This window comes from Musca autumnalis, unplaced genomic scaffold (genome assembly GCF_047663935.1).
Source record: "Musca autumnalis isolate F117 unplaced genomic scaffold, ASM4766393v1 scaffold_3, whole genome shotgun sequence".
Taxonomy (NCBI): Eukaryota; Metazoa; Arthropoda; class Insecta; order Diptera; family Muscidae; genus Musca; species Musca autumnalis.
The window spans coordinates 128,840,294-128,863,382 of record NW_027411866.1 but is presented as its reverse complement, the minus strand read 5'-3'; the positions used below and the strand labels follow the sequence as shown (position 1 = coordinate 128,863,382).

General features: G+C 33.5%; 2 protein-coding genes across 2 annotated transcripts; one reads left to right on the top strand and one right to left on the bottom strand.

Moving 5' to 3' along the window:
- Positions 1-8,112: 8,112 nt before the first annotated feature.
- On the top strand, positions 8,113-9,680 carry Uros1 (Uroporphyrinogen III synthase 1). Its single transcript, XM_073974367.1, has one exon. The coding sequence runs from the start codon at positions 8,723-8,725 to the stop codon at positions 9,533-9,535; it is 813 nt and encodes a 270-aa protein (XP_073830468.1). The 5' UTR covers positions 8,113-8,722; the 3' UTR covers positions 9,536-9,680.
- Positions 9,681-10,252: 572 nt separating this feature from the next.
- Positions 10,253-16,957, bottom strand: LOC141397723 (uncharacterized). Its single transcript, XM_073974366.1, has 4 exons — positions 16,651-16,957; positions 16,130-16,471; positions 12,192-12,840; positions 10,253-12,124 (listed from the first exon to the last, which is right to left on the bottom strand). The coding sequence occupies exons 1-4, from the start codon at positions 16,752-16,754 to the stop codon at positions 10,808-10,810; spliced, it is 2,412 nt and encodes an 803-aa protein (XP_073830467.1). The 5' UTR covers positions 16,755-16,957; the 3' UTR covers positions 10,253-10,807.
- Between the last annotated feature and the right edge of the window lie 6,132 nt (positions 16,958-23,089).

Here is a 23,089-nt window from a genome sequence, read left to right as displayed (position 1 = left end):
TGGACCATCACAAGAAATATCTTTGTCGTCGATGGAGCAAGCGGTAGCTGACTTTCAAATCCTGCAGGTGCGATCTACGGAGTTGAAGAGAAATGGGATGATAATAACAGTGAAATTGGACAATCTGCTGAAGTGGAAAATTAAAGACCTCAAAATGAAGTATAAATTGACAACGTATGTGCCAACAAAACGTTTAAACTAAAATATACTTTTCTATTCAGATATAAATGGCGAACATCTTCCTTTGATCTCATTATATGTATGTACGTGTGTTCCGTCAATCCATCCGACAAAGTCCGGGAAATTTGTTTTTGAATAAAAATAGTTTTTATTTTGACGCTTTTCCTCTTCTGTTAATTTGGAAACAATCCAAATTTTACACAGTTTTTCCTCTATTAACTCCAGAACTTCGCTTAATACCTTTGACAATGTGGGTTGAGCCATCCCAAGATTAAAATCATTGCCATGGGATTTTTGAAAGCTTCTTCTGCAAAAAAAAAAAAAATCTTAAAGCAGCACACACTTTAAGGAGTAGCTGTATTGCTGTTGATCTGTGGGTTTTTTTAAAGTCATTTTTTAATGCCTTACTATATAAATAACAGCGTCTTTTGGAATCCGAAATTAGGCTTTAAAACTAAAAAATTAACAATTATTTTGATAAATGTTGGAAACCAAACATACTCACAATACTGATTACAATTCTAATGGCCCCGGCACATACGGCGAGTTGAGCGTTGCGTAACAACAACCACATGAAAACTGCAAGAACAAACTTGGCATCACTTACACATTTTTCATGTGGTTGTTGTTTTCAACGCGCAACGTGTCACAAAACGGACCGTATGTGCCGAGGGCTTAAATGATTCGATTTATCTCTTATGGCCCCAGCACATACGGTCCGTTATTCGTCGCGTCACGCGTTTGAAACAACAACCACATGAAAATAGTGTAAGTGATGCCAAGTTTGTTATCGAAGTTTTCATGTAGTTGTTGTAACGCGACGCTCAACGGACCGTATGTGCCGGGGCCATTAACAGCGTGTTTTTGTAAAAAATGTATTCCCATTCATTCGTCGATTTCATGAACGAAGACACAATTTGGTTTTCAAAGCGGTTGACGTTTGCATTCGTGTGACAAACAAATGAAAGCTTTTTATTTTCGTAATTTTTTTGGTTTTCGTAACAAAATCAGACGAACGAATACGTCAAAAATAAACGAATGGAAAAGACCCATCGTTTTGAATGAAAATTAAATAATTTGAGTAATAAATGGCACAAAACACACGAAAACTGGAAGGGAATGCAATTTTATTTATTTCCATAGAAGCACACGCGTATATGTACATCCGTTTCTTCATATTATCACAATTATTTTTGGACAAATTTGATTACATTTTTCCTTATTTTTTGTTTTTCCATCTGTTTATCGGGGTTGCCATCAAGTAACACATTTTACGTGCAGATGCCTATGCAAAATTCACCAAATAAGAATCATGGAAACCCTGAACTATAAAAGCTTTTATGAAATAGACGAAAGCTTTCAGATAAAAACGAATGGTTCGTAAAATTTTACAAGAACCAAATTTTGAACGTATACGTTTTACTACGAACGGTTCGTGTGATAGGCAAGCATTTTTACAAAAACACCCTGTGTCATCTGATAGACGCTACGTTAACTATATTTTCTTCACTATCATCAAAAAATACATAGTTCCACAGAGCTTATCATTTTAGAAAACTATAACTTTTGAGTACAACTTGTTCTGATATTTTTTCTGATTTATTCAAAACAAAAAACGCTACGCTACATCACCGATAACTTGTTATCGACAATTACTTTCTATAGCTTTTCGTAGTACAATTTTTAAATTTTGTCGCAGAGACGATTGACGACGCGACATAACTCGCGTCGCTACCCATGATATATGGTCAGACAAATGACAGAGAGAAGCCCTGTCTGTATTGGGCGCCAACTTCACGGACTCAAATATTTTTTCATTGATATGAGTGAGGTCTTCCCGTTTTATCTTCGGAGACATTCGTGGGAAATAGTTTTTAGTCTGAATGATGTTTTGTTATTAGAAATATATATTCCTAAAGTACATAGGAAACAGAAATAAGAATACAAAATGTATTGTTACGGAATTAGATTTAACTAATCTCCGTGTAGACGTTGTTTTATTCCCCGATACGATTTGTACCAAATAAAACAGGGTTCGTTTTAGATTACGTTTCTACAATGCTTTATTTACTTTATTACACTTATTCAGAACCGACTTTAATTACTAAGCACACAGCAAGTCTCTAGTTAGCACGCAGCTATTCTTTTAGTCCCAATTTACATTGGGCGAGTTTACTTGCGGCAATTGTCATTTTGTAGGAGAGAGAGGTGAGGCATATGGTAACCCTTTGCCTCTCAGCACCTTCTCTCACCTACAAACTGACAATTGCCGCAAGTAAACTCGCCTAATGTAAATTGGGACTTACCGATCTGTTCAGTTCAACGCTTAAAACACAACTACTCCGTCATTGCCATTTCCCCGGTATTTATACCCCAAAGTCTCCCTGTTCTAGAGTCCTCCAGAGCACATATGGCAACATCTCGAATCTGTGCAGCGAACACACAGACGCACATTCGCACTAAGCGAACAACCATACTCACATACATACATGGGGAAGCACAGTAATGACGTAACAACAACAAACAAGTGCAAAGAAGTAACAAACTAAACAATAATTACATGATTATGGCAAAACAAAATAAAAGCACATTAATGAAAGGTAAAGTAACATCTAGAATAATGAAGAGAGTTCTACATGGTAGTTGTTGTTGCTTAAATAAAGTAACTGCGTAATAAAAACTTTACGTTACAATTCAAATTTTTAAATTAACGGAAATTAAACTAAACTAGCTTAAACCTATCAGTTACATTCGTAACAGTATTTTGGAATTTGACACTAGTATTACAGAAAAATCAAAACTGCTGGCAGTTTATTCTACACCACATGATTTTTTACATGTACACATTGCCCAGAAAGTCTGCGTTGACCTTATTACTTTTCAAAAATGATACTAAAACATTACATAAATGGGTAAATGAGAACAGTTTTTCTTTTTTTTCCAGAAAATACAGTACTATTAAACGCCGTACACATCAGAACCTTTTTGCCGGGTTAACATTCTTTGGGAGGATTTATTTGACACATAACCAATGGAATTGACATTTAAAACCCAGTGGGTTTGTTAAATCTGGTTATATATAAACGTACTATTAAGAAGATAACGGTATAAAAGTGTTACAACTGCTAAATAGAGACCATGGTAGAACAAATACAAGGTAAAGTTAATACTACAACAAATACAACTCGAACAACAACCACAAAGGAATTTGTTTTTGTTTGGAACGTTAGTGTCAAATATAAATGTAAACAAAATAAGGAAATGTCTATAAATTATTGGAATTTAAAAAACTAATAATTTTTCACATTTGATTGAATATTTTGAAAAACATAAATGAAAACTCGTTAGATTTTCAGTTTGAATGTTTCCATATCATTCCACTAAATGCACAATATCACGCAGGAAGTAGAATTCTTGCAAAAATGTTTGGGGTCGCTCGTAATTCATTGAAAAAAGAGAAGCTGTTTCAATCTTTTGTTTTTGAAAACAAGAAGCACATGTTTATTAGGGCTTTATTATTTTCAAGTTTAACAAAATACCACACTTATTAACAAATATTGTACCGTCTCTATAAGTGGTGTTTTAGTGTGCGACATGTCGTTCGGACCTGGAGGAGGTTACATGTCAATGATATGAAGGATTCTTTATGGGAAATTGTTTTTATTTCAGATGAATAATTTTTTTCTTAAAAAAATATATGTCCCTAATATACATCGAACATAGAAATAAATATATAAAATGTCGTATGGAATTTGACACTAACACTACAGCCCAGTTCTGTCAGCTGGGTATTGCTGCTACCTTTTCTTGTTCTACCATGAATAGAGACCCAAAAAGTTTGCTAATGCTTGGTTTACATTCGGCGTCGTTTCGTGATTTCGAAGGCGTTTCGTGATTTCGCGCGGAATCAAGCAAAATTTATCATGATTCCGCATACAAAAATGAAATCATCTCATTTCGTGATTTCAGCGAAATCAACATCGAAATCACAGTACAAATGATATACAACCCTGTTTTTGCCTAAAAAAGTGCCAAAAGTTGCAACACTTTTCAGGTATCACAATAAACAAGGTAGATGGTCAATTGCTGCAACAAAAAATTTTAGTATCAACATTTGTAAACAATGTGAAAAAACATTAAATTACTTTGTTACAATGCTATTTTTCATTGTGTTGCCGTACTTTTTAATGGTAATTGCTTCCACATACAAATTTCGTAAAAAAGGAAACGGAAAAATTACGGAAATTGCAAAAACTCCAGCATAAATGTCAAAGTCAACGTATCAGCTATCATATTAGATGCCAATGAACATGCTTGCGGCTAAAGGGTTGTTTACACCATCTATCAATGTCGTATGAGATGTCAAATTTTCTACCTGCGAATGTTGTACACCTAACCTCTGTTCCTTTACGTGCAAGAATCTTCAAGTTTTACCACTTTCTACTCGAAAAGCGTTCCTTTACTTTAGACACCGTACAATTCATATGGGAGCAGTTTACAACTTTTACTACTTTTGCCGGTTTTACTATTTTCAAAAGTAAAGGAACAGACCAATAGTGTGACCACTATGAAAATTTTCATCTATCAAAATGATTTGGCAACTCATATGTAAATTTTTCATTTAGGGAGCGCTCTATTTGATACGGCATTCTCGTATGTAAACATAAATTTATCAGCTGTTTTCTGGCATTCTCAAAAAAAAAATTGAAAAACAACATCTTTTAAAAAAGAAAATGGAAAGTTATGTATATTAAAGTATTTAGAAAAGTAAATAAAGGGTGTTTATAATGATATTTTTAGATCGATTGGTCGAAAGGAGCAGTGTTGGAAATTATTGCTTTGTGGCAAAACATGAATGCCTCTATAACCCCAAAAACCTATTCTACCACAACAAACATGTTAGATATTCATTTTCCTTCAACCAAAATTAAAAATTTGCGCAAATTTGTAACTCAACAATAAATGTAAACAATGACAAAAACAGCTGTTTTTATATTTATAGGTTATGTCATACGAAAATAACACTTGTAGGTATGAACGCACAAATTGAAAGTTGTATGGATGACGTCAATTTTGACAAACATAGAGAATGTCGAATGGGTGAAAGAAATGACAGCTCATATGACATTGATAGATGGTATAAACAGCCCTTAATTTCTACTGGGGCAAAATTGTATTGAACAGGATGTTATTCGGCGCTATTTTTGTTTAAAGTGAAGTACAAGTATTGCTAGATTTCGGAGTACGGGAACGCATTTTTAGCACTAAACGGGAAAACTACTGCAAGTACTAACATTGTGCAGTTTCTGAGCACAACTTTCATCTATCAAAATTTATTATAACGAGGTCTCAACGATAAAATCATTTTTTTATTTTTTCGTTTGTTAGTACTATACACAATTAATACGATATGTATATATATAATTTTACGATAATTTCCCAAATAAAGTTATATATTGTCGTATATTATTGATGACTAATTCAATTTACAACAACTTGATTTGAAAATTTATGTTCGATCAGCTGCGCATATGCCTCTACCTTGATCATTGTGATATGTTTGAAATCAACAAAAAATAAATGTAAACACCGAGGGGGTATTTCAGGATTTCGTGAAATCGAGTGGATTTTGGAGCGCAAGTGTAAACTTGGCATAAGCATAAGAATGGAAATCAAGGGCAAAGTAGTTAGCATTGATAAAAGTAAAATTCTAGGAAAATTATGGAAAAAGCTTTCGAAATATTGGTGAAACTATAGGTAGAAATTGGTCCATACAGAGAGTGATAATTTTTATAAATAAAAATCGAATGTCGTTCATTGGTAGTGGCATCAGTTGTAAACGGCTGGACTGATTTGTACAATTCTTTTTTTGAAATGTTCGCCATAACCCGACTTAGGCCTTTATGCAAATTTGACCACGCCCACTTTTTTCAATTTTTATCTTTTCTACAAAAACTACTGAACCGATTTTCCTGAAATTGTCAGGGATTGTACAGCGATAGCCCCCGAAAACAGGCTACATATCTTATTGAATTCCAGAGGGGATGGGGACCTCCACTATGCGATATTTAAAAAAGCGCCATATTTGCAAAAATTACGCAAGTATAGGTTTAACAATTTACGGATTTATACTTTATGAATGTATAATTTATGAATGTGGGAGGAGGTGGGGTGCCTTCCCCACGCCTTTCTTTTAAACGCTATATGTATAACCCAAACTTATGATTATATCGGTTTCAGCATACATTTTGGGAGGCAATGGGGTTGACCCTACGTACATATTTGGAGACAAAATACCGGACCACGCCCATTTTTTTAAATATGTTATATCTTGATAACTGATGACCATGCCCACTTTTTCCAACACATAATTTTTATACCCTCAGCATTTATGCTAACGAGGGTATATACATACATACACTTTCATACGGGCAAAATGTGCCTCATCGAAATAAGGGTTTTAGACCCCAAGTATCTTTGGACGAAATGTGTTTCAGACAATTTGGAGTCGATTTAGCTGGTGCGCACGATAACTCTCGAACGGATGAGCCGATTTGGTCCAAAGTTTGTCTTTTGTAATATTATGTCCAAACTTATTTTAAGTTCGAAGATGGGTTATATTGGTCCACTCCTTCCGGTACCTCCCCCACTGGGTTAATCCGGTTAAGTGTAACCGGAGTATAATACGAATAACGATAAATTCTGTTTGTTTTGTTATTGTTGAAGATTCAATCATATGATTGCTTAAGTCTGGAGTATTCCCCCATTGGCTTAACTTCATCATTACTTTCTTTTTGCGCGAAATATCCACAAAAAGTAGATGACAACGGTAAAATATTCTTCGCGAATCTTAAAAAAAAGATCTTCTACACAGATATTTTTTACAGAAGCGAAATACATATTTTTTATTTATTTTTGATTAAAAATAGATTTTGACAGCAAATGAAGACATCAGTCGGTATTATTAGGCCTGTTCGATAACTTCGCAAGTAAAAAGTATTTGCAAGTTCTTGCAACTACTTGCAAGTACTTCTCATTTCTCTTTTACTGAACAAGTCTGTTATCGAACAGCATTTTGTAAAAGTTTGAAAATATTTTTACAAACTTTTGAGTTATCGTACAGACCTATTGTATCACTTTCTTTCTTGCACCATGCCGTAGTGTATCATGCGCATACTACCCTTCCATGTGTCACAAAGTATAAAGGCCCCCATATACATATATGTTGTACACAGAAATGCAACTCTGTATCCACATAATAGTGTTGCCAACCGCCGCGTTAACTATTACCTGAATTTGTGTACTCTTTTGTTAACATTTTAAAATAGTGTTTCTTAACAAATAAATAGAGGAAATATACAAAAAAAAACACAACAAAATATTAAAATATACTAGTAAGTATCTTTGATTTATTATCGGTAAATTTTATCAGTTAAAATATGTAAAGCACTGTTGCTTTAGTATTTCCATCAGTGGTTTTTGGCCATGATTGAACAGGGTTTTTACTGGCAAAGGGGAGATTAGTAGAATGTGGTTTTTATTAATTGAACTAGTGTTTTAATGGGGATTATGTGGTTATTTAATAATTTTTGACATCAGAATTTTTTGTCACAGGCTCTCTTCACCCTGATCACAAATTTATGTACTTTGTATTCTCTTGTTAAAGTCCGGCTACTTAGAGAAAAATTTACAATTTAAAATACATTTTGTTCCCGTTCCCGAAATTAGCACCCGTCCATAGGAGAAAGTCTTAAATCCTCGGCCATAGGCAGGCTATTTGGAGAAAACTTGCAATTTAAAAATTTTTGCTTTACCACAGCACATAAACTCAACTTGTTCCTAAAATTTTTCTGCATTTTTATTTTATTCTGAGTTTAAATAACGGAGACGAATGTTTGTGGACCTTGTTTGGCGACTCTTTCCACATATGTTGTGAACAGCTGATTTTTGTCTGTTTTGTAAACAGGTTGATTTTCTTATTTGCAAACAAATAAATGAAAAGTGGACGTATTTTTAAAGAAATAAACCTAAATAAATAATTGCCACAATTTACTTTTTTGTATTTAGCCATTTCTTTTTCATTCTGTACCGCCTTTCGTCTCTCAATGAAAGCAAACAATATCATCCCATAAATGCTCCAAAAATAAACATTGCCAAAAAGAAAACGACCAACTGACCAAAGGTAATAATATATAATACACGGTCAAAGCCACCGACAACAGCAATGAGTAGCAAATAATAAAAACATTGGGGAAACACATCTGTTTGATTACATTGCCTGTTTGATCATTGCAATTCGACAGCAGCCAAAAGTGACACACATCATATACTGCTAATTTGAATAAACGATCTAGCACTTTTGGGTTGGGGATAGCATCCAAAAGAAAATCGAATTAAAAGAAAGAAAACGCAAGAAGAGAGGAAGTAGCATCATTTATCGTCAATCATCCCACACCCAAAGTAGTGCAAGTAACGCAAACATTACATTGATTATTCTTTAGTTCTTTCCGCCTCTTCTATTGTGTTGTATTATTATTAGAGAATGAGTCGTCAACGTACTGTGATTATATTCAAATCAGAATCGGAAAGTACTGATGTATATGCTGCCGAACTACAGCGACATTCTTTCCATCCAATATTTGTGCCTACCTTAAGTTTCGGATTTAAGAATCTTGAAAAGCTGCATGCCAAACTACAGCATCCCGATGACTATGAGGGTATCATCTTTACCAGTCCCCGTTGTGTGGAGGCCGTTGTTAAGGCATTGGATAAAGAGGAATTGTCAGGGGGTTGGAAAATGTTGCGTAATTATGCTGTTGGTGAAGTGACCCACAACATGGCCCACGATCATTTACATCAATTGTTTACGCATGGTAAACAAACCGGAAATGCCCGTGCCCTAGGTCAATTTATAATTGAGTCTTTTGATGGTGATAAAGAAGCACCCTTCCTGTTGCCCTGCAGTAATTTGGCCCAAGACACACTGAGTGTTATGCTACGTGAAGAAGGATTTCGTGTAGATGCCTGTGAGGTATATGAAACAAAATGTAGTCCTGATTTGAGTGAAAAAATGGAAGCGGCCCTCAAGGCGGATAATATAGAATATCTAGCCTTCTTTTCACCATCCGGCGTGAATTGTGCTTATGAATATTTTAAGTCGAAGATAATTCCAATGGATAAATATCGTTTGGTAGCCATTGGACCTAGTACCCGCCGTGCTTTGGAAAGTAAAGGCCTTAAAGTTTATTGTACTGCCGAACGTCCAACAGTTGAACATTTGATAAAGGTCCTCATCAATCCCCAAGAAAGTCGTGAAAATCTAATGAAGGAATCACAACATCAGCTACATGAGTAATTTTGACAATAAGTTATAAAATTTGATTTGTATAATTTGGTTACAAACATTGGAGCAAAGGAAAAGACAACGAAATTCTATATTTTTATTAGTATTTAAATTTGTTATTTTTTAAATAAATGTTTTCTAAAAACATTAAACGAAATCGTAAATGTTTTGTTATTTAAATATTGCACATGGCATCGCACTATGTCGCGAGTTCATATTAACTGTGGCCAATAGAAGGAGTTATCGTAGGTGTATCAATTTTGGTACACGTACTTATTAATGACTTACAATCTCCAGGACAAAAAACTGGTTGGTCCACGTTTTGATATATCCCCCATAGAAGCGGATCTCCCGATTTCCGTTACTTTGAAAGTTTTAGTCACAATGACCAACCTAAATGACTGAAATTTGGTGGTTAGTCTTCGGCAGAGGTATGAAACTTTCCACCTGATATCTGTCGGTATAGGTCCTAGTCTTCATATAGCCCCGTACCACCCCATTTTCGGTATTTTGAAGGTTTTGGCCTCTATCCACCCGAAATTACTGAAATTTGGTGTGCATCCATCATATTTTTTGTGATGTTATTGAATACTTCAAACAACGGTCTTTAAATATGAGGATTTTCCTTCACGTGAAGAAACATCCCTTCGGTGGACTTTACGAAGCGAAGCTTCAATCTTATCCCCCGGAATTTTGCCATTGTTGTTAAATTAAATTAAAAAAATATAATTTTTATTTTTTTTTTTTTCATTTTTTAAAAAGTTTTTATTATTTATGCAAAAATATAACTAATACTTAAAATAGTTTTACTTGTTTTGTGTATTGTTTTCTTTATATATAAAATAATTTCACAAAAAATGGTAATAATAATTAGTCTTTTTTGAACAAGGGGCAGTGAGTGTTTCTGTTTTTTTGCTTTTACTACTATATATAATTTGTTTTTTAATATCTAATTTCCTATAATGTCCTAGTTTAGATTCATCAATAATATAACATTAACAAAAACTAAAAAATAAAGAATCAACTAAAAGAAAATAAAGTTCAGTTTAACTTAAAATAAAATAGTTAAAAACAATGATTTGTGTTTTATGACTAAAAAAGAATACAATTTTTGTTAATTTTTTCTTAGTCAAAGAATAAAAATTAAAACTTTGTTGCTGTACAAACCTTAACAACCAAAATGGTAAATTTTAAATCAATTTTTGTGCACTCTATAATATGAACACTTTCGAGAGAGAGACGCGTTAGGGCAGGCAGGTATAGAGTTGAGTAACTTTAATTTGTTTATGATATGGTCTGGCCCTCTTTCCATTGTTGGAACAATTCTCCCCTCTTAATGGAGGGCAATTCTTCATTGATTTTACGCAAATTGAAAGAGTCTGTATTTGTGCGGGATGAAAATACCGAATTGGCTGAATTAATTGGTCTTCGACTGTAGGCTGTTTGACGCCAAATATCACTGTTCATTTGAGAGGTGGTATGGAGAGAAGGATTTGAAAAGACCGAGGGTCTTGGTGAAAATGCTCCCAGACTTGGTGAATCTATTGGTTGAAAACCATTGATATTTTCCATAGTTAAAGTTCTTTGATGATAATCATTAATATCTGGACATACGGAATTTTCTCTTGACATGGGATTTCCTGGGACACCACCATGTTGTGATTCAAACCCCGATGAGTGTGAAGAAGCTCTTGAGAGACCTTCATCCATGGGTGTTAGTGGGCTATTAACTGTTTGTAAAAGTAATCCATTTCTTGGAATTTCTGTCATTGATTGTCTTTGATTGAAATAACCACCCGCCAACCATGAGGCATTGGTGGAGTTGTGAGCTAAATTGGTGGTACTAAATCTGGTTGGTGACAATAGTCTGTTTGGTCTTGAGGTGGCAGTATTTTGATTTGAAGTTTGTTGATAAACAGCACTTGTTGAGGCCGAGAATGGTGAAAATATCCCAGAGGTAATATGTTGTGTAGGCTGCTGCTGTGAATAGGTTCTGTCGCCATTAAAAACTGTAGTCGTATTCCCTGCAGTAAAGAATGAGGCATCATTATCCTGAGTTTGGTTGATTAGACGTGATTGTTCTCTGGGTTCAACAAACGAATTATTAAAAACACTAGCCGCGGTCATGGAGGTATTCAAACCTAATGTGGATCCATGATGTGTTGGTCTATTATTCAATTGCAAATCAGAGGCAAATAATCCTTGACGTGTTGGTGGCATTGGCATTGGAGTGGCAAATACGGGTCTCAACGTTTGATTTTCTTCGCCAGCATAACTGCGGAAACTGGAGTTGGGTGAAATTTGTCTTCTGGGTAATTGATTTAAGGAAAATGCCGATGAGGTTAATGGTGACTTGGCCAAAAGTCGAGGTGAGCTACCGTTGCAGGGTTTTATGGGAGATGATTTGTTTGATTTTACACTACGCATTGATACACAGCTACCATTTAATTGTTGACTTAACATGCTCATGGTTTCATCATCACTCAAGTAATCTTCGGAATAGATTTTGTGGAAACTGTTGGCAGTGGTGTCATGTAGTTTAGGTGAGGGTTCCGGTTTTGAACCAATGGTCATGGCAAATGTTATCATGGAAGCAAGGAACTGAAAGTAGAGGAAAAATATAAATTAGAAATATGTTTTCATTTCTTTGTTAGACATATTAACTTACCATTAAAAACTGGGGTGACAATGATAGACCCTGATCAGCCAAGCCTCCAGCAAAAACGCTCCATATAACCAGCAATGCCGTAAATCTGGTTAAACGAAAACTATTTACAATATTATGCACAAAGCAAAGACCCAACAAAGCAAAAGGATATGCACCCACAAACAGTGTTGCAAAATTTAAATGATTTACTTTCAAACCCATCGAATACATTAACATCATAAAAATTGTTTTTGAAAATAGAGAAATTTTAACAATAATATTGAATTGTTTCAATGCATCCCAATACGAAGCCAATACCTTGGCAAAGGCAATGAAATGTGAGGCCAACAAAAATATCGGTTGTCCCATCGATTCACCCAAAATATTTACAACATCTTCTCTTTTCAATGAACTGCTATGCATTGAACTGAAAAGACAACAAATATTCACAATTGTTAGAATAATAATACAGGTGCGTAACTTTTGCTTTCGTGTCTCTTGTATGGCATGTTCGATTTTTGTCAAATGTGGCTGTTTCAGTGTTTCGGCTCCTTTTATAATGAAATCCAAAAATTTCGAACCCAATACCATTTTCTTTTTCTCACGTAATACTTTATTCAAATGACGATCGCATGTCGAACAAAGACCATATTGTTTTTCCAATTCAGATCTGAAAGAAGGGAAGAGAAATAAATAACAATTTTGTTTTAATTAACAACGCTGCAGGTTAAGGTTTGTATTCTTGTTATAAAGATCTAAACAAAATAATTTTACAATTTCAAGTGTGTCTTATCATTGATTAAATAAATATTCCTATTTACAAACGCTGTACATTTCTCGATATAAAAGCCACATAAACTACGTTTAGCTATTCCCGCTGTATACAACAGTTTTTTTATTTTTTGAAATTTTGCCTTTTTATGGCGAAGATCATTTTTTAATGATTTTTGTTAATTTTCTCGTTTAGAGTTAAGCTTGATGATCTAAAATTATTTGCAAGTGAAAAAGGAAAGCCAAGGACTCGAACCCACATAGTCACCAAATTACGTTACCTGGTTTCATTGGTGGTAAAGCAAATCTTCGGACGTATCGACTATGCAATGGCTTCTCTGTCCTAGAACTTATCGTTTTTCAAGTGCAAATGTGTTTTTGTACATTAACGCAGATACTTGGCCACAGAAATGTATGTTTTTTTATCAGGTGAATTTACCTATACGTATTGAAAATCCGAATTTCAAAATAAACTCTACATGATCTAATGCTGGCTGGACGTTCAGTTCCATAGACTTAAAGTTTGGCAAGTTAAAAGTTGAAAAGGTTTTGTCAAAGGCACAGAATTTCTAAAAGTACGTAATTAATAATTTAAATATAATTTCTTCCAGACTAGAAGCCACAACAGGTCTACACTCTGGCTTAAGTATATGCCCATACGGACATTTTGCGAATTTTTGCATCGCCCTCTTCTCAACCTAACATAACGCTTAGCATAAAAATGCTGTAATAATTATTACAAAAACCTCCTGTATATTTTGTTAACAAAATCTGGACATAATTACTGATTCCATATTGAAACACATTTGGGGTTATTCTGAACGAAGATTCCGTTTGTTTTTCTCTTTGTCCCCTAATTTTAATTTAAATTATTTCACTTAAGGGTAACCAAGCCTCAAAGGCCATCTATTTGACAGAAAATAGCTTAACCTAGACTACTCTAGCACCTAGATTAAATCTTAAAACTAATAAAAATTTAATTTATACAAACAAAAAAATTAAAAAAGTTAAAATTAAGTTAAAACGGCGAATAAACAAAATCTCACTGGGAATTTTCGTTCAGAATAACCCCCATTGTAATGTTTAATTTTCGAAAACTAGACTATAATTTTCTTCGCTTATTGATTAGGACAAGTCAACATGCCGCTAAAAACCAGATTATTGTTATATTTAAAACCAAATCTTTAAAATAAACACTAAATTGAAAATAGGAATAAAAATGTTTTATTATAATTTACGATGTTTAACGTATGTATTTAGTTTAAACGTTATATCTTTATACCAGTACTGGGATTCTCCAACGCATTTTTTTGGTTATCGACAAACATCGTTAAAATTAGAATGCTTATAATTTCGGTAATTAACAATATTATTTGGTAAGTTAGCGACCAATAAAAAGTAGTCGCAAAGTTCTACCGATACCAACAGTGAAGTCAAATTTTATTTGAACTTTTCATTCATAATTTTGCGTTTTAATTTGACCGATTTTGGTCGGTAACTCAAAAAATAAGTTAGAGAATCCCACTACAGAAGTGGAATTCTGTGACTCTTCTTTTGGTTGTCAATAAAAACCGGTGAAATTAAATCACAAAATTATGGATGGAATCATTAAATAAAAGACGACAGCAATGTTGTTATCGGTACGGCCCAACGACTACTTTATTACGAACGCCAACTTAACGAAAATTATCGTTAAGGAAATTTTAAATATTTTCATGTTACCGGATTTTTGGTAATGGCAAAACGAGTTAGAGAATACCACTACAGGACTAAACATAAACTAAACCTTTACGAAAAAATGTAAAAAATAGTACGTACATGGCTTGTTATGTTAACACGTTCGCGGACGTGAATGCTATAGCATTCCGATGCAAAGTGACGTGAATGCTATAGCATTCACATCGTCAGTCAATTTTTGTTCATTGACTTGTATACAATCTTAAGTTTTGATGATTAATATACATAATACAATTTATTTCAACAAGATAAATTCTATAATAAATAAAAAATAATAATAATAATCAATAATTAATAAATAAAAACAAAAAAACTAATTTCTAAAAAATAATTGGGTGTCATTTTTTTCACCTCTCTGAATTTGCTTGCGTCCGCGAACGTGTTAATTTGTTATCGAACTATAATTGCATGGCTGGTTTAAGACTTTTGCTTTAACATTGTATTCATTTGTAAGATTTATTGTTTTAAGAATCAAAACATTGTTAAATTTAAGTTTTTGAGAGTAGTAAATGTTTAGTGGTCATCATGGCCCTATGGGCTAGGTTTTTACATGAGCATAAATAAATAAATAAAATAAATAAATAAATCAAAGTCATTAATATTTGAAGCTTAACACCTTTCTTAATCATGGCTAAGTGCAATAAAGGCTCCCCTTAATTGTGTTTCCAAGTCTTCAATTCAAACAACACATACTTTTCAGATTCCCATTATGCACTTCTTTAAAAAAAAATGTAATCGCAAAAGTCGAATTTCCCGTTTCAAAATCATAAATAAAATAAATAAATCAAAGTCATTAATATTTGAAGCTTAACACCTTTCTTAATCATGGCTAAGTGCAATATAGGCTCCCCTTAATTGTGTTCCCAAGTCTTCAATTCAAACAACACATACTTTTCAGATTCCCATTATGCACTTCTTTAAAAACAAATGCAATCGCAAAAGTCGAATTTCCCGTTTCAAAATCATCCTTCTGAACATCTGTCATTCCATTCTTATCCGATGTATTTAAATCGCGAAATTTCAGTGGCTTTTAAGTCATTATTAGCAACCAGGAAGTGAATTTTTCCAACACTTAGAGGTTTTTCAGATTACCAAACATTTGACAATTTTTCTTTCAAACAAGAAGAAAATTTAACGCAAATTTCCTTACTCAAACACCATTCCTTTGAACATCTGTTTTCTAGGTTTATACTTTCTTGGGTTCCTCAAATCCTTTTCTCACCTTAGCACATCTTTTGTTGCATTCTAAACCTTTTGTTTTTGCTCTTCTTTACACACATCCTTATCCAATGGGACAGCTGTACCAATATAACACAATAAAAAACCTGCTCAGCAGGTAACTAAATGTACAGGTAGGAAAAAAAAACTAGCATATCTTAAGTAAACAGATGTTAAATAAACACATGTGATAAATAATAATAACCAAAGGAAATATACAAAAGGATACTTACTGATAGACTTTTAATTCCTCATCAAAATGAGATTCATTTTTGGGCTCAAATTGTGCCAATTTCTCCACCTTCAGACGTTGGGCCTCATTACAAACATCACAGAATCCATTTGATGATGGTTTGGGGGGAAATCCAGCGGTCGATGGTTGGCTGACATTGAAACGTTTCTCCGAGATGCCACTACAGTCCAATTGTTCATAGATTTCACGATTATAGTCGCCATCCTTGTCAAAACCATTATATTGTTCACACGATGGACATACCCAACTATTGGCCTCCAAGTAGGGTACCTTTGTGTTTTGATTGCAGAACCAACAATTGACAGTGATGCTGAAGCGTGAACTAAAAATAGAGAAACAACACACAAGCGAATGTTAGCAAAATGTCTCAGAGTAAAGTACAATGTGTTTTTTCTTCTATAATGCCGGCACACAAGAAAAGGCGCGTACATCAGCCACAATGTCATTTGAAATACTTTATACTTGGTATCCAAACATATTTCACCGCTTTGTATTACTTACCGTATTTTAATATAAATTTTATAAATGACTAAAATTGCAACAAAACCAATGGCCAGCACTGGTAATAAGCTCATGCCTAATGAGAGTATAACATTATTATACATTATACCGGTGTGTTATCTCAACGTTACACCAATTTTGAATTATTTAAATTTTCAATTCACCAATTATTTTAAAATTTGTTAACTTTTTAATAATTTTCAAGAGGAAAATGGTTAAATAAACTACACAAATGCCGCTCAGCCAGCTGTCAAATACAAGCACGCTGAATGACAATTAGTAAGCGAATGACATTTACCTCAACTGTGTCAGGGTTTATGTATTTCGTACTATTCACTACAGTGCTGCATAATTTGGTAACGTTGGTAATCGAGTCACTTTGAAAACTCGAGGACAGGTAAAAAATTAAAGGAAAGGTGAAATGATGTGGGAAACAACATATGGATTTCGTGTGAACATTTGTTCCTTAATCACTTTTAGATGGATAATAAAGTCATAAAGTAATAATAAACAAGAATGACAAAATATTCTTAGTGGACATATGTTAAAAATATAAACAAATTATTTTGCCAAATTACCTACCTGGACATAACAGGCAGGATCTCGTATTTTAGAGCATGTTCTGATATGCCGAATAAGGCCTGCAGCGTTGCCAGTATTTTTTAGCATATTTTACCCAACTTCTCCAAAAATGTTTCCCAAAATTCCTCAGATTTTATTGAATTCCCCGAAAATTTGTTAACAAATAATTACAAAAAATCAAAAGTAGTTTTATATCACTATTTAAATTCATTTCATGCATTTTATTTTACAAAAGTGACTTAAAAATAGGAAAACGTCAACAAAAAGTTTGTACTAAATAATACTTCATTAAAATATATAAATTGAAATTCAATTCGCATTCGTAAAGTACTTATTCTTACTTATTCTTAGGCCATGTTGATATTATAGCCTTTTGCAGGCTTAAAACGCCGTACACATTAGAGCCTTTTTGCCGGGTTAACCTTCTTTGTGAGGATTTATTTGACATATTACCAATGGAATTGACATTTAAAACCCAGTGGGTTTGTTAAATCCGGTTATATATAAACGTACTATAACCTTCTTAATGATGATTTATTTGAAATATAAGCAATGAAATTGACATTTGGAACCCAGTGGGTTTGTTAAATCCGGTTATATATAAACGTACTAATATACCTTTAATAAAGTTCATAATAGAAAAAACCCTTTCTACACATGCATTACTTGTTGGAACAAATTAGCTGTGTTCCAGAACTAAAAAGTTTTTACAATTTTTACGACTTTTACACATTTTACTCGAAAAAGCGTTCCTGTACACAAAAAAGTTGTAAAATGTTCACTTCTCTTTAAACAAAAATGGCGCTGAATGACGCTCTCTTTAAAAACTTTTTACTCGACAAATTTGAGCGTGTAAAAAATAGTAACATGGATGCCGGCGTCTGATTGGCTGGTACGCCGACTTTGACATTTGTTCCAGCTTTTTTGACGTTTTTTCCATTTTTGCGTTCCCGAACTTTTTGAAAAATATTTTGTTTGACAACAAATTTTCTCTATTTTTCTCTTTTACGAGTTTTACTATTAAAAAGTACGGGAACGAAGCTATTATCTCCGCAGTTTCCTGAAAATAATTGCTGACTCATCCGAGCATTTATTTTTTCAGAAGTCTTATGCCAGACTATGAAAAAATTCATTGAAAACGTTTTGCCATTTTCTTCCAAATTTTCATTGACGTCTACACACATATATGAAATCATATGAAAATTTTGATATTTTCTTTGCTTTGCATTGGTTTGAGAGTTACGAATGTAAACACAAAGAATAATTTCAGATTACAGAACCTTGTGTACAGAGTTTCACCCCCTTCACACCTCTTGCCTATAAACTCATTTTCACGTATATGAAATTTTTCATAGTCTGGCACAAGAGGAAGTAAAGCTTAGATCCATGGCGTCAATCATGGTAGAACAAATATAAGGTAAAGTTAATACTACAACAAATACAACTCGAACAACAACCACAAAGGAATTTGTTTTTGTTTGTAACGTTACTGCCAGTTGTATTTGTATACAAAACAAGGAAATGTCTATAAATTATTGGAATTATTGGACAAATAATTTTTCACACTTGGTTGAATATTTTGGAAAACATGAATGAAAATTCGTTACATTTTCAATTTGTATGTTTCCACATCATTATACTACATGCATAAATTCTCGCAGAAAGTAGAATTCTTGCAGAAACGTTTGGGGTAGCTGGAAATTCATAGAAAAAGGAGAAGCTGTTTCAATGTTTTGTTTTAGAAATCAAAGAAGCACATGTTTATTAGGGCTTTATTTTTTTTATTTTAACAAAATACCTAACATATTATCAAACGTTGTATCCAAGGCCTATAGAAGGTCGGCCATTCAGAGTTCTGTTAACAACTTTTGACAACAAACATAATAGATTTTATATTATTGTGATTTGAGTTTCTTTGTATTTTAAATCACAATAATGTTTTTGACAACAAACATAACAATCAGGTGGGCATAGTGTCCAACTGTATAAACTGTGGTTGTATCGCCTCTACAAGCGGGGATTCACTGCGCTGCTTATCGTTCGAACTTGGAGGAGGTTACATATCATTAATATGAAGAAGTCTTTCTGGGAAATGGTTTTTTCCGAATGATATTTTTTTCTCAAAAAATACCTAATGTACATCGAAATAGAAATAAATGTATAAAATGTCATATGAAATTTGACACTAACGTTACAACCCAGTTCAGTCAGCTGTGTATTGCTGCTACCTTTTCTTATTCTACCATGGCTGTCAATGGTAAATATGCAAAATATTTTGTGGTTGCCTGATGACTGACAAAAATTAATGTCCACATTATCAAGCAACCGATTAGTTGAGCAAAACGGTCAATCCAAATGGATTGTGTGTAGCCTACTTTATACAGCCTTTTTCTGTATGTCGAAAAAATAATGTGTGCGAATGAAAGACGCCCAAACTTTAGGTTTCGAAATAATTGTACCTTTGCTTTTGTTTCAAAACAAAAAACAAATTTGGAAAACCCACAAGAGTTTGGACGTGTTTCATTAGCACACATTCTTCTTTCGACATACAGAAACCGACTGAAATGTAAAGCTGTAAACAGATACAACGTTTGGGTAAAGTTTTGTGTCGTTTTGGCCGTTTTTACACTGTTGGGCATGATGCCGAAAAATTCAAATTCATTTGAAATATATGCCGACAAACAGATAAACGCTGGACTTTGGTAACGTCGTCGCCCTGTTGTTGTTGTTTTTTTCTCGATGCCCAACGCAAAACTTTAATCAAACGTTGTATCTGTTTTCAGCTTAACAGTTATAGATGGTTTCAAAATTCGAGTTATCATAAGCTGTTCCCGGGCTCAGTTTATCACACATTTATAACTTGAGCCATGAATGTTTAATAAAGTTTAAAGCTGAAAACACATCCAACGTTTGGGTAAAATTTTGTGTCGTTTTGGCAGTTTTTACACTGTTCGGCATAATGCCGAAAAATTCAAATTCATTTGAAATATATGCCGGCAAACATGGTATAAGTAAAGAGGTAGATTTAAATGAAAAAAATCTATAGAACCCTTGTTTTTCTTGAATTCCTAAAACTTCAAAATAAAAGCAACAAGTGAGTTTGTTTACAATGCATTTTTTGAGCATTTTTTAAAAAACGAGAAAAATGAATGAAGAGTAAAGCTGTAAACAGATACAACGTTTGATTAAAGTTTTGTGTCGTTTTGGCCGTTTTTACACTGTTGGGCATGATGCCGAAAAATTCAAATTCATTTGAAATATATGCCGACAAACAGATAAACGCTGGACTTTGGCATCGTCGTCGCCCTGTTGTTGTTGTTTTTTTCTCGACGCCCAACGCAAAACTTTAATCAAACGTTGTATCTGTTTTAAGCTTTATGTTTTCTCCACATAATCGAATTGTGAATATGATCAACTGATTGTTTCAATACAAATCTCACCAATCTCTTCCATACAAATGGTCTAAAAACAATTTTAAAAATCATTGAATTCGATTGTTTTTAAAATTGTTTGGCATATTATTCAAACACCACACACACATACACAGTTTGTTTATATTGTTTTGAAGTTTTAGGCATACTCGAATGAAAAAATTTAAATTGACATAAAGCTTTGGCTAACCTTTATTATTAAACCATGCCGGCAAACATATCAACGCTGGGTTTTGGTGTCGGCGTCGCCCTGTTGATGTTGTTTTTTTCTCAACGTCCCACCCAAAACTCGTTGGATGTGTTTTCAGCTTAATTTCATCATTGCTTATCAATCCAGAAATCACGCAATTGAATAAGGTAGTACTTGGCCCTTATTCGTTTACATGAAACTGAGCGTGAAGCAAGCAACAAAAGTCATTGTGTTTCTACCATAATGCTAATGCCAAGTTTACACTTGCTCTCTAAAATCCACTGGATTTCACGAAATCCTGAAATACACCCCGTTGTTTATACTACTTTTTTGTTGATTTCAAACATATCACAATAATCAAGGTAGATGCATATGTGCTGCTGATCGAACATGAATTTTCAAAACAAGTTGTTGTAAAGAGAATTATACTATGTTTACATTTACGAAATCCACTCGATTTCAACTGTCAATTCCTTTCGTCATCAAAAATATACGACAATATAGAACTTTACAACTTTATTTCTAAAATTATCGTAAAATTAACTATATATCGTATAAATTGTGTATAGTACTAACAAATGAAAAAATACAAAATGATTTTATCGATGAGACATCATAATAATAAATTTTGATAGATTAAATTTGTATTCAGAACTTGCAAAATATTAATACTTGCAGCAGTTTTCCCATTTAGTGCTAAAAATACGTTCCCGTACTCCGAAATCTAGCAAGATTTGCACTTCTCCTTAAACAACAATAGCGCCGAATAACACCCTTTTCTCCTGTTTTCTGCATACAATTTTGGCATAGTAGACAATAGCAACATGTTAATTATCATCTAAATACGATTTTGATTTCGACATTTCTGCTGCAGTCTTTGCAATTTCCGTAATTTTTTCGTTCCCGTATTTTATAAGAAATTTGTATGGGGAAACAATCTTTGACAATTCGCTTTTTTCTAACATTACCATCAAAAAAGTTCGAGAACACAATGAAAAATAGCATTGTAACAAAGTAATTTAATATTTTTTTCACATTGTTTACAAATTTTGATACTAAATTTTTGTTGTTGCAGCAATTGACCATCTACCTTGTTTATTGTGGTGCGTGAAAAGTGTTGCAACTTTTGGTAAACAGGGTTGTATATCATGTGTACTGTGATTTCGATGTTGATTTCGCTGAAATCACGAAATGAGATGACTTCATTTTTGTATGCGAAATCATGATAAATTTTGCATGATTCCGCGCGAAATCACGAAACGCCTTCGAAATCACGAAAAGACGCCGAATGTAAACCAAACATAAGTTTACATTTACGAAATCCACTCGATTTCAACTGTCAATTCCATAGCTCAAACGTCAAATGAAATCTCATCTGGATTTCATTTGACGTTTATCCTATGGATTTGACAGTTGAAATCGAGTGGATTTCGTAAATGTAAACCAATACTATGTTTACATTTACGAAATCCACTCGATTTCAACTGTCAATTCCATTGCTCAAACGTCAAATGAAATCCAATCGATTTCAGATGAGTTTTCATTTGACGTATACACAAAGGAATTGACAGATGAAATCGAGTGGATTTCATAAATGTAAACATAGTCCAAGCATAAGGGCATGTTTCACTTCGTCGAAAGAAAATGATTGCGAGCGAAAAACACCTAAACTTTGGTTTTCATGGCAATATTGACTTTGTGTTTGTTTTAAAACAATTACAAAATTTAAAAATCATACACGAGTTTAGTTGTTCAAACGTCAAATGAAATCTCATCTGGATTTCATTTGACGTTTATCCTATGGATTTGACAGTTGAAATCGAGTGGATTTCGTAAATGTAAACCAAGCATAAGGGCATGTTTCACTACGTCGAAAGAAAATGATTGCGAACGAAAAACACCTAAACTTTGGTTTTCATGGCAATATTGACTTTGTGTTTGTTTTAAAAATCATACACGAGTTTAGTTGTTTTTCCTTCGTTTTTATTTTCGTTCGACATAGTGAAACAGGCCGTAAGTGTTTCCAAAATTAATAATTTTTTGTGAGCTAATGCTTGGTTTACATTTACGAAATTCACTCGATTTCAACTGTCAATTCCTTTGCGTCTACGTCAAATGAAAACTCATCTGAAATCCATTGGATTTCGTTTGACGTTTATGCAATGGAATTGACAGTTGAAATCGGGTGGATTTCGTAAATGTAAACTTACTATAAGGGCTTCGTTGGGTGTAAGTT

Excerpts from the sequence above, each read along its gene's own strand:
- LOC141397723 (XM_073974366.1), bottom strand. The coding sequence starts at position 16,754 with ATGTATAATAATGTTATACTCTCATTAGGCATGAGCTTATTACCAGTG. Across the intron at positions 16,472-16,650 it reads AAAATTTATATTAAAATACG|TTCACGCTTCAGCATCACTG; the intron begins GTAAGTAATACA and ends CTCTATTTTTAG. Across the intron at positions 12,125-12,191 it reads TGTCACCCCAGTTTTTAATG|TTCCTTGCTTCCATGATAAC; the intron begins GTAAGTTAATAT and ends CTCTACTTTCAG.
- Uros1 (XM_073974367.1), top strand. The coding sequence starts at position 8,723 with ATGAGTCGTCAACGTACTGTGATTATATTCAAATCAGAATCGGAAAGT.